General features: G+C 42.8%; 1 protein-coding gene across 2 annotated transcripts in view; it reads left to right on the top strand.

The window, feature by feature from the left end:
- Positions 1-12,088, top strand: part of IRF2 (interferon regulatory factor 2) — a 43,704-nt gene that overhangs the window by 22,222 nt on the left and 9,394 nt on the right. For both annotated transcript variants that reach the window (XM_050895636.1, XM_050895637.1), the window contains exons 4-7: positions 2,677-2,776; positions 3,388-3,564; positions 5,624-5,670; positions 9,652-9,763. In XM_050895636.1, coding sequence (XP_050751593.1) covers positions 2,677-2,776; positions 3,388-3,564; positions 5,624-5,670; positions 9,652-9,763 — 436 coding nt within the window. The remainder of the gene's footprint in view (positions 1-2,676; positions 2,777-3,387; positions 3,565-5,623; positions 5,671-9,651; positions 9,764-12,088) is intronic.

Raw genomic sequence — 12,088 nt, forward strand, 5'->3', positions numbered from 1 at the left:
TGCAAGCATTCGATACTATTTTCCTCTTCCTGCCTATTTCTAAGAATGTGACACCTTTTCCCTTTTGATGTCCCCACTGGAGTTTGGTAGCAATTCCTGTTATGCTGCAAAAGTTTTGTGGGTTGTGCTTTTGACTTTAGGTGAGGCTAATTTTTTAATAGAAGCACAAGACTCCTACACAAATGTCCAGTGATGGAGTGCTGTATCAGACAGCACGTGGTTTTCCAGGTCTAGAAGAAAGCACTGATGAGCCTTTTCCTATTAAGGTCATTATTATGAAGCATCGACTGAAGAAGGTTATAGGTAAATGTTTGATAATGTGTGAAATCAAAAATTAGTATTTAAATAGAAAGCATCTAGGTAAACTAGAGCAGAACACACAACCACATGGTATTGCTGCAGCCAGCAATCTTGCGGCATTTCAGAGAAGATTAGATACTTGATAGTTGATGAGAAAATCTGTAGTTTCTATATAGGTATGTAAAATTATATGTGTATTATAAAATTAGAATACATGTGGTTTCTGTGATTTTGTTATTTGTATTATAATTTGCTATAAGTCTGTGTGCTCAGGACATCTGGGATTGGGAAGAACTTTCTGTAATGAACAGAAACACTGTAATGAACACTTAGACTGCTGTTGAGAGTGTCCTGGCACTTTCCTTTGAAGCAGTGAGTACGGTTGATGATGACAGGATGCTATGTCTGGAGTCTTGTTCAGTCTGCTAGTTCCTATAGAACTTTTTGAATTATCACACAGAATATGAAATCCATAGTATAACCTCCATAGCACTGTGTAGCATTGTTCAAACCTCTCCCCATCACCAAGCATGAGTAGACTTTTTAATCTGGTCAATTCTTAAAATTCTTGTTGATAGAAATTGTTTTCCATGGAAGTATGAATTTTTTTCCATGTTCATTATGGGAGAGTAAAGGCAAGGAAGCTTATTCTAACTCTGATGAATACAGTAGTGCTGTGGACCACAGGATAGTGGGGTTGAGGCTTTCTTTAGACTACTTCTACTTGGGGAAAGAGGAGAGCACCTCTGTAGGATGATTTAACTACATAGAGGGGGAAGAGTAAGGAGGCAAAAGAAACATGAGAGAAGGGATGGGAATAGATTAAGAGGAAGAATGAGAGTGTGAGGGCTTGAAGGGGAATGAGGAATGTGTTAAATCTGTGCTTTCATCAAATTAAAGAAAAGACGAAGCCAAGTGAGAAGGGAAGAATGCAATTCCGAACAAGTGAATGTAAATGAGAGAGAGGATTGAAGACAAGAGTTGAAGGACGATACAAAACGCAGGCTCAAAAAAGAAAAGATCACATGGAAAGGAAGGGAAATAAACCTAACCTTGACATTAGTGAAATATTAACCAGACAGACAAGGAAGAAAAGTGGTTGTTGGAGGAAGGGGAAAGGGCAAAGGATTCATCTCACCTGACCACAGACATCTACAATGCAGTCATTTAAATGAGAGTTGCCTGTCTAGAGTTGTTTATAGTCAATGGAGAGGAATAGGCTCTTTTAGGGTGCAGTTCAGTTGGCGTAGCTCTGGTGGCCACCTCAGGAGGAGGGTGCATTTTGCCCTGGAACTGCTTTTCTCTTCACAGACTGAGAAGTGGATCTAAACCTGTAGTGGCAGTGTTTATAGCACAAGATGTCTGCATGTGAAGCCAGATAAGATGTATTCCCCCCAATAGGGGAGAAAAAACAAGTGTTGTGGAACAAACTCCTTTTGTATGGCTTTGCAGAAATGAGCATGAAGAGTTCTGAAGCAGCCCTGTAGGTCAGCACATAGGAATTCATTCCCGTGTTGTATGACATAAAAACACATCTGACCCAGCATCCATCTGGCCCAGTATCCTGTGTGCTAAGTGGTTGTGGAAGGAGTATAGGAAACATGCTGTTCAAGCTCTGAAAGCCATTGGGCTCCCAGAGCTGGAGCTGCATCCCAAAACAATCATCTTTAATAGTCACCAGTATAATATCTTCCATGAGTTTTTCTGATCCTTTTGGGAATCAGTTTATACTTCCACCACATAAGGCATGCCCTGGTTTAACTACATGTTGTGTGTTAAAAAAAATTTAAGAAGCACCTTCCTTTGGATTGCTTTGAATGCGCTTCTCTTTGGCCTAAGATACCCTTCACATGGGTAGCTTGTATTTTTTATCCCCACTGGAGAGATGTCTACAGTTGATATATTCATATGTCCATTTGCTTGGCGTATAAATTTGAGAGATCCCTTTCCTTCACCATGCTAGTGTTTTACTGGCTGAATTCTAAATCCCTTGCATTTGCTCAGTTCCTGTGGTTGTTTAGTTTCATATCTAATTTTTCTAATCATAAAAGTGTCTGTGCTGCCAAAGCTAGCCTTCATTTGAATGTTTAGAAATGTGTAGCACTGCGTGTTTTATCCATGTGTCAGCTTGGAAAGCTGCCACGCTCATCGTCCGTGAAGGGGCTTCTGAGTATTTCATATACTTAGGGCTGTATTCTGCTTTCAGTGATGCCAGTGGAATTTTTCCTATTGAGTTCAGTGACAGCGGCACTGGGTTAGAAGGAAGCAAAACACTTGCGGATGCTGGAACCGTGCTTTTAAAAAAGTGACTTAAAGTCATCAGAAGATCCCTCAAGCCAATCAGTGTTGGCATTTCCTGTTTGTTTTCCCTTCCAGGAGAAGAAGATTTTTCAGATTCCCTGGATGCATGCCGCAAGACATGGGTGGGATGTTGAAAAAGATGCTCCCTTATTTAGAAACTGGGCAATTCACACAGGTATTGGAACTCTCTTTCTGCCGGACAGATTTTCACATTGTTTTCCCTTTTAAAGTTATATTTTCCTTCTTTCTTGTCTTTGCTTTTACTAACACAAAGAGTGAATTTAAGTTTCTAGATTTTGGGAGACTAAGTGCTTTTTTCAAGGCCTGTGATACTCTCCAGCTTTATTGAAGCGCCATAACTCATTTGCATTGAAGAACACAGTAAAACTTGATTGATTTAAATGTTAACAAGATTGGGTTCAACATTATCGGGAGCAGAGCACACTCAGCACTTTGTAGACTTGGGCCCTTAGGCTTTTTATGCCTTTCTATGGATTTGAGCCAGACATAATAAAGGTAAATGCTGTGCAAGCTTTTCCACATTGTTGTGGAGTCACATCTGATCTGCAGTGCCCTGGGTCCTTCTTGAGCAGAAACTGTTCATCATGTGTTCTAGAAACGTGCATGGGAATGAGATCACAACACTCTCTTGCAACCTCAGCTATTGTTTGAATGCTTGTCATGGGAACTGAAGGCTGATACCTTGAAGTTAACCTACACTGTTATTAATTTGCCTTAGGTTTTCAGTTGCGTGTCGTGTGTGCCTAACTTTCTTTTCTTGCTTAGGAAAATACCAGTCAGGAGTAGATAAACCCGATCCAAAGACGTGGAAGGCAAACTTCCGTTGTGCTATGAACTCCCTGCCTGACATAGAAGAAGTGAAGGACAAAAGTATAAAGAAAGGAAACAATGCCTTCAGGGTGTACCGGATGCTGCCGTTATCTGAAAGACCTTCCAAAAAAGGTAGAGGAGAGAGCTTGCTAACATGAAAATGGTGTTTCGGGCATTGTTATTATTTTGGGGCCCACAAAATGTGCCGGTTCTACTTCTACTGTGAAGCTGGACGTTTTTATCCAGATGTTCCCCAGAACTTAGGAACAGCTGTATGAAAAATGGGCTACATTCAGTTAAGCATTCAGTTAAGAGAACAAGCCACTTGGAGAGAGGATCAATGAGATGTGATACCCCCAAGCTGGTGACGCGTGTAAATTGTGTTAGTTCTGTTAAAGCCAATGGAGTTGTGTTCAGATGCTAGTCCCAGGTCTCCTTCAGTCAAGGAAGATGATGAGGGGGATATTAGAGGTCAACGCATTTAACTCAGTAGGACTTATTCAGAATACGGTGGCAGACATTTTGATATCTTTTTTCAAGCAAGGGTAGAAATAAACTGGTGCTCTGTTGAACTGAGTGGGAGCAGTACACTCTCTGCTCAGAACATTAAACCGTGAAACCACTTAGTTATGTAGCTATACTAGGCCATGAAAAAACAGCCCCCACAGCATGATAATAGTGAAATGGGAAACTATGTTTGAATCCCCAAATTTAGGGATCAGGTCTCCCACCTGACAGGAGAGGACCTAACCACCAGGTCAATCTCATGAGTATTTGGTTTCTTATGGAGTAGAAATATTGGTTTCTTTATGGCTCATTGGCTTCCTTATGGCTTCATTACTGGTTTATGGAGTAGAACGATGGCTTCCTTAGTCCTCTGGTATCCTCTGGTGTCTAGAATTTTGGGATGAAAAGATAACCTGAAAACCAAATGCACGGTGTTCCTCTAAAATCCAATTCAGTTCACCTGTATCTCAGTTTGCTATTTTCTTAAATTGAGAAGTGAACAGCACATCTTCAGTTTAAGGTCAGTGTGACTGGAAATTATGAACTCCGGCATTTTTGGGGCAGAATCATACTATGAAAGGGAGATCAATCTGCAAAAGGTAGAACATTTACTTTGAAACTGTTTCCAGTCTCTTGTCAATGGTGTATTTCGTATGTTCAGGCATATTTCCCTGAACCATAACCTGTCCCATTGTGGTAGATTCCTCTTATAGCTGTAAGAACTAGAAAAGTTCATCGTGAAAGCTGAGATTCTGGAGATGGGGGCTGTAGTACAAGAGGATTCTTCAGCAAGTCCAGTTACTATAAAATTCTGACATATTTTGGGCCCTGTATATATTCTTACATGCCCTTCCTACGTGGCATGTGGCTAAATGTATATGTGAGTGAGAGCAAAAGAATTTGGCTGCAAACATTTCTAATTCTCAGTGCTATCTTGTAGAGATGGAAGAAATTCCTGGGACACGTCTGTGCAAACAGTGGGGTAGAGCTGAGCTTGCACCAGCAAGTCTGAACTTCTACATCAGGGTCTCGTCAGGTCAGAGCAGGGGCAGCAACACTGGGGTCTGCCAAGGCACATGACATTTTGTGAGGGTCATATGCTGTGTGGTTTTCTGGATTCTCAAGTCCAGCATGATTGCATACACCACTTTTGCATGAATTATAATATATATTCCCTCCCCCCACCAGGTTGCAACTATTTACAAAAATATTTGTTGAAGTTTATTGTGATCTCTTTTCACGTTAAATCAACAAACAATCTCCCTTTTCCTATAGCTACAGTGAGAGTGTCACAAACGTGACATATATTTTAATTTATTTTTCCCCCTTTAAGAGTATTTTTCTCCCCCTTCCTTCTTTTTTTAACAGGCCTTGTTGCTTAGTTTGTCACTCTTCCAGATTTTTCACCTTGCTTTTTTGACTGCGGTTGCTTTCCTCGCTCCCATCATGGTTCTTTTTTGTAGCCCTTTTAAAAACAAAACACAAAGCCAGAATGTTCAAGGTGAATTTTTGACTGCCCAGGCCTTAAGGGTGGTTTAAAATTAAGCAAAATGTGTTCTCCCTTTCCTAGGAGGTGCTGCCATTTTGAGGCACGTTTTGGGGCTATTTGTTGGTGAATATAGAAAGTGTGAAGGATAACTCATGGCACACAGGACTTTAAGAAATCTTCCTTCTGTTGTTGCAGGAAAAAAAACGAAGTCCGAGAAGGATGACAAATTCAAACAAATTAAGGTAAGAAGTGGCTGTTCAATAGTGCAAGAGCTTGTGAAAACAATCTATTGCAAATTTTTTTAATAGCCCCAATAGTATATTGTGGTGGATATTTGCAAATCTCTCATGCTTGTGGTTTGGTTAAGTAGCTACAGTTAATGGGATGTTTGGGTTTTTTTTTTTTAAAAACGTGAAGGCTGTTAGAGCCGTGACTGACGTCATCAGTCGACACAGCCCTTGTGTTACAACGCCTGGAGGTTGGAAAACTGGCAGCCTCGGCAATACATTTGCCATTTGTTTGTCTGTGGAAGTAGAAATACAGTAATTATGGAAGGAATGCTTCTGAACAATAGAGCTACCTTTTGGAGCAATTAATTTCTGTGCATAAGGCATGGGAAATTCATTTTTGTTTAGGCAAGGGGGAGAAGTTCTGTCAGAGCTGCACCTTCTGCTCACGTTTTGTCAGTTAGTAAAGCTCCTCAGTCACTGCCTAAGATTTCTGCTTGTTCGTTCAGAGCGTGGACCCAGACTGATGTTAGCTTTTCCTACAAAGCATGGTGTTTCCTAGCTTTCGCGCTTCTGCTGAGCGCCTCTACAAGGTGGTCAGTATTACACACTGGCAGGATTTGGTCCACCTTCGATTTTTTCAAAAAGCAAATCACAAAGGTTTCAGACTTTCAGCCTTCAGTAAAGTTGGTGTTCTTGGTGTTCTTGGGTTGCATGTAGCAGCCGTGTCTGCAGCAGAAGGGCAGCTCGGTCCCCTGCTGCTCGCCTGTGAAGGGCTGTGCCACCCACGCCTGGGCGCAGGTTCTGCACCTGCTGGCCAGGAGATGCTCTGGCCCAGGTGAACCCGGAGGCCTGGAAAAACTCCTCCATTGGAATCGGGTTTGGAACGCAGACACTGTCCAGGCGGTTGTGACTTGTGGAGTTACATGTCAGAATACTATGATTTTTAAATTGTCTTGAACCACTTTTTAACCATCCTATCTGGATTACGCAGCCACATGTGCTTGTTGTAACGTGACTCTGATGGTAGCCTGTGTTCAGAGGGAGCCAGTAAACTCCTTTGGTCAGAGCAGAGCAGCGTGTGATGCCTGCCAAAGCCGGCAGCAGCACTTTGCCATTCCCCTCCTTCATAATCTTTCTTTTAGTCAAAATATTAAATGCCTGAAAAGCTGTAGAGGTGCTTGAACAATCTCGTCCTCTCCATTAAGATTAGTCTCACAAATAGTCGTTGCTGAGGGAGTCCCAGTGATGCCTGGCAGATTAGTACATGGGGCGTTATGCCTGGGAGCAGGTGCCAGTGGGGCGATGCTCGCAGCTTTTGGGAGCACTTTCCTCCAGCTCAGTTGCCCTGAGCTGCACAGGAGCTTTAGGCCAGGCGATGCAGGAGCAGTGAGCTGAGTTGGCCGTGCCTCCAGCACATACACCTACCAGCGATACCTACTATAAGCATACAGCTCACCAGCCACCAACTATGGTATGGCCACTTAGCTCTTGCAGGCTTTGAGCTGGGGCCAGGTAGTATTCCTGTTTGTTCCCCCTTATTCTGACAAATGCATACACAAGCTGGCCTCCAGATATGCCTGGATTTTAAAATAGATGCTCCTTCCACACTCAGCTACTGTGAGACTGACTATTGAATGTTGAAGGCTGTAATAGCGGAGAAGGGTGGTGGGTGAATTAATGCGAATGCACATTTCTGAGCATTGAAAGCTGCTTATAATTGCTTTGCTCGGTGATGTGAATTCCCAAGATCCAAGTTGCGTGTTTTGCATTGAACGCCTTGCAGTTACCCTGAAAACCTCTCTTCAGTGGAGGTGAGTGGGAGGCTGCTGCACGATCTGCCTCGTAACTGCAGTGGGGTAGTATCAGCAGAGGGAGAAGCTGAGAATCTGAGTGCAGATCTGCGAAGGGACTTCAGCATAGCAAGAGTCTCACATTGAACTCCCCGCTGTTGCCACTGCCGGACCCTGTGGGCACCCACAGCAACTGCTGGTGGGGGTGAAGAGCCCTGCCAGACCTTGCTGAGCTTGAGCAGAGTGCTCAGGGCACTCACTGCTTGTCCCCATGGATGTGAGAGACCTGGGCCTTATCAAATCCCTGCTCCGTGTTAGGTAAGGCGGGGCTGTGAGCAGGTCTCTCATCTCGCAGATAGGTCTCCTACCACTGGACTTTTGGGCAAACGAGGTCTTTCCATTAAAAAATGAATTCTCAGCAATGGGAAGAAGCTGAAAGTGTCTGAGTAGCCCAGATAAAAATAGGCTCTTTCCTTTGAAACAAAGGTCTGAACTGCCTGCCTGAGGCTTAATTTCTGCCTTATCCTGGATGTATCCTTTTGACTATGCATGCAGCTCCCCGTTGAGACATTTTTTAAATCTAAGTGACGCCTTTCATCGTGCATTTAGATGCACATTAGACTTAGGCTAGAGGTCTGGGCACTGAAAATTTAGGTGATTTAACACCAACTGTGCCAGTGTCCAAGTCCCTTTGTGGATCTGGCACCATCACCCAAGTTCCAAGATGCATATATGTTTCTGTAGCTCGAAAGGGGCTACTAAATAAACTTCTCTGTAACCAAGCCTCACTAAAGCTGAGCAAGGTGCTGCGTGCGCAGCGTTCCCATGGGGGCTGTTGTGTTTGCTGGGGCATTGCACACCAGAGGTTCAGGTCTCCAGTGTGCAGCCATAACCTGTCTCTGCAGTTGTAATCCTCAGTGGATCAATAGCAGCTAATTTTATCTTTTCCGGCTCTCCAGGTCTTTGACCTGTGGGTCGACACAACCAGTGCAGCTCATAAAAGACCTAGTCGCCATTATCACTAACTTTGCACCCTTCTGATGTGCAGAGGGGCCTTGGGAACAGGGTACGTGTTTGCCTTACTTAATGGCTGGGAAGGTGCAGACTTGTGTCGGAGTGACAGATCTTTTTGAGTGGATCACAGTCACAGCATGTGGCATCCAGGAAAGACCTGTCACACTATCCCCATTTTTTTGTCCCCGTGATAACAGTTCATATGGTTAGTACTGTGAAGGGCTGGCACCACAAGTCTTGAGGCTCACCTTTGCCCTGCCCTTGCCGAAATGCTTTAGAGCAGTGACAATGAGCATGGTGTGGCATCAGATCCAACTGGCAGCTCTGCACCTCTCTGTGGGTGTCTCTGGGTCTGCAGCGAGGTAGAACTTCCCTTGCAGGGCTGGCACGGCCAGCCCAGAGTAAGAGCAGAAGACTTTAGACTTTGTAACTGATAACCCCGTAAGGGAGCCAATACCAGGGAGGAGGTTGGACCTGTAGATAATCCTTTGAATGTGTTCATAGCTTTTTAAAGAAATCCTGAGTTTATGGAATTAAACTTTTTGGTGTCTATTCTGAAGGGAGTTTTTAAGATTCCCACTTGAGTGTACCAGACCTACAGAGATGCATCTTGTGGAAAGCTCAGTCTATGTAGAACAGGTGGTGTTTTTCCAACGCTATTGCCCTGTGGTAATGTTTATGATGTGATCTAAAAGGCTGTATTTAGTGTAAACACTTTGATTTGCTTTCAGGCTTGCTGCAGAGAAAAATTAAGGCTAGAATTTAGTAATTGCTGTACAGAAGCTAAGGCTTCCTTTCAGAGAGCACTAAGAGATAGAGCATGTTTGGAAGGGAAGGAGGATGAATATTAAATAGAGTACCGTCTTAAAGCAATGTTTCTTCCTTGTTTGTTCCAAATGTTAATCTCTTGTAGTAAATAGCACACTAATTTCTTGCTCTCTGAAGGTTCACTCTAAATCTGAAAATTAAAAATAGCTTTCATTTCAAAGCAGATTTGGAAATGGAGTAGACTCTGGCTTCTTCTCAGAGAACCAAAATATTCATTCTAAGACCGTGTCTAGCAGAGAGCAGGGGGTATATGGCAGGCAGAAGCGATATGATTTATTACCATCTCAGAACAAAGAGATGAACTGTGTCCAGGCTCCTAAAATAAATCAAACCTGACCCAACTGTACTGTTTTCATTCTAGCAAGAGCCAGTTGAATCATCTTTTGGGATTAATGGGCTAAATGATGTCACTTCTGACTATTTCCTGTCCTCCAGTATAAAAAATGAAGTTGACAGTACAGTGAACTTTGTAGGTAAGTACTCCTATGCTTTTCTGATATGCTAAGCATACAGGTGACTTCAAAAACCCTTTTGACTCTGCCAAACTCAGCTTTCCATCAGCATTTTTCACTAGCCCAAGCCACGCAAGGTCCTGGTTGCAGGTCAGCCCCACCACCTTGCAGAGACAGCAGGCAGCACTGTGGCAGTGTGGTGGTTCCCCTGAGAGTAAAGCACTTGCAGACATGCTCAGATGGCTTTTCCTGATGTGAACTTACTCCACAGGGTAGTCCTCAGCTATGAGGAGTCTGTAGCCAATGTCACGTGGGAGTTAAACTGCAGTCAGATGGCCATTTCCCACTGCTCAAAGCAGAGGTTTGTGTAGGGTACCGTTTTATTTGGGAGTTTAAACCTGCAGACGAAATGGAGGAACTTGGTTCTTTTTACTGGCACCTCAGTAGCAGAGTTAGTTCTTAACATCACTGAGCTAACAACAAGGATCAGCAAAAACTGCATTTAGAAACTGGTACATTAGGAATTAGCTGTCATCTCAGCATGTGAATAATTGGTTCTTGGTAGAATAATAGGGCTGGTTTTTGACAGCTCTTTTTTGGCTGAGGTTGTCACTTCAGTGAGAGCTCCTAGAAATGTGACCCATATACCATTTTGTCTAGAATTCTACTTTTATATATGACGAAAAAGTGTTTGAAAGATACGTTAGTCTTCTGCTTGTCGAGATGGCAGAAATTATGTGCAGTGGCTATTTTTGATGCCCATTTCTTGGGTCGCAGGGCTTTGCATAGTCATTCCCCTCAAGTACTTCTGTGGCTCAGGAGTTTGTGAGTAGTTTTCCTCTTTTTATGGCAGTTCATTTAATCAGCTGTTGCTTTGTAAGAGTGTTAGAACATGATTCTTGCTCCAACTATTACAGAGAACTTTTTACTGACTGACTCATAAACAAGTCTGAAGCACCCCAAGGCCAATATGCAGTCCCAGGGAAGAAGCTTCATACACTTTTGCTTTATTTTACAGTCTTAAAGTCAAACAGAGATCAATTAACATCAGTTTTTGGAATGTACCCAGTGTTCCCCAAAATCCACTCACATCAGAGAGAGTAATTTTGCTGCAAACGTCTCAGTTTTCTACAGTACAGTGTATCCTGAACTCCTGTTTGATTTTATGATGAGATGAATGCATGTTGCACCTTAGAAGATCTCAGTAATTTACAGGACAGGACCCATAGTGGCAACATCAACATCTAAGAATGGTCAAAGGTCTGTTGTGGAAACCAAGCAAGAGGTTCAGAGGAACAGAACTGAATTTGCAGCTTAAGGGCTTTCATTTTTCTCTGGACTCACAGAATCCATTTTCAGGGGTAGGACAGCAAGGCTCGGGTGGGTAACTGTCATCCAGTGTTGTTTAATTAATGGCTGCGAAGTGTGCTGCTTATCCAGACTGGAGAGAGAAGTCCTTGTTTAGGGCTGCAAGCAGGATTTTAATGTAAACGGGGAAAAGGGTAAAATAGATCTGTTCTGCAGAAAGGAGGGAAGTCAGCTGGAGGGAAGGAAAGACAAACAGCACCTGCAGTATTTCTGACATACGTGCAGCTCACAGGAAAGTTGTGGCGTATTGCCCAAGTGAGCAGTAATTTTTGCTGTGCAAGTTATCTCTCGGGGTGGGTAAGAATTCGTCGGGTATTGAGGAGAAAGATAAAATAGTGCAGATGGCCTGCTCGTACCCTCATAGGGTTGCACAATATTGGTTTCTCCCAGATAAAAATTAACTCTGTGTGTGTGTGCTCTTGTCCCCCACACCCCACTCAATAAAAAGCTGGTTGTTTCAGAACCAGGAAAGGTGAAATACAGTGGAAACGAAATATCTGGAACAAAATCGTAGTTATTGTAGTGATTCAACTTTAAAAAAAAAAGACTATCCAGTATGTATGCAATTTTCTTTATGCTGGAATTGTCTCATAAAACACACATCTGGGTTTGGGAGATTTTCCAGTGGTTACCTGGCACTTCACAAAGCAAAATGATATGCCGCTTTTCCCTGGGAGAAAAACCTGTCGCTTTTCTTTTTCAAAAAGTTGTGTTCTAGCCTTGTCTAAAGACAGAAGGCAGGAATGGGTTGTGTTTATATACATGTACATTCATGTATATTTATCGTAGTTCATCCAGGAATAGATGCTATCTTTTGCCTTTTTTAAAATTAATAATTAGAGTACTTAGGTCACGTAACAGAAAAATTTCAAGATCTACTGTGTTTCATTGCCTACATGTTTTTCCCATCATGGGTCTAGAAAAAACTGTACTGTCTGAACTTCTAACAACACAGCACCGTGTTTGTACAAAATTTGT

Source organism: Gymnogyps californianus, chromosome 4 (assembly GCF_018139145.2).
Source record: "Gymnogyps californianus isolate 813 chromosome 4, ASM1813914v2, whole genome shotgun sequence".
Lineage (NCBI taxonomy): Eukaryota > Metazoa > Chordata > Aves > Accipitriformes > Cathartidae > Gymnogyps > Gymnogyps californianus.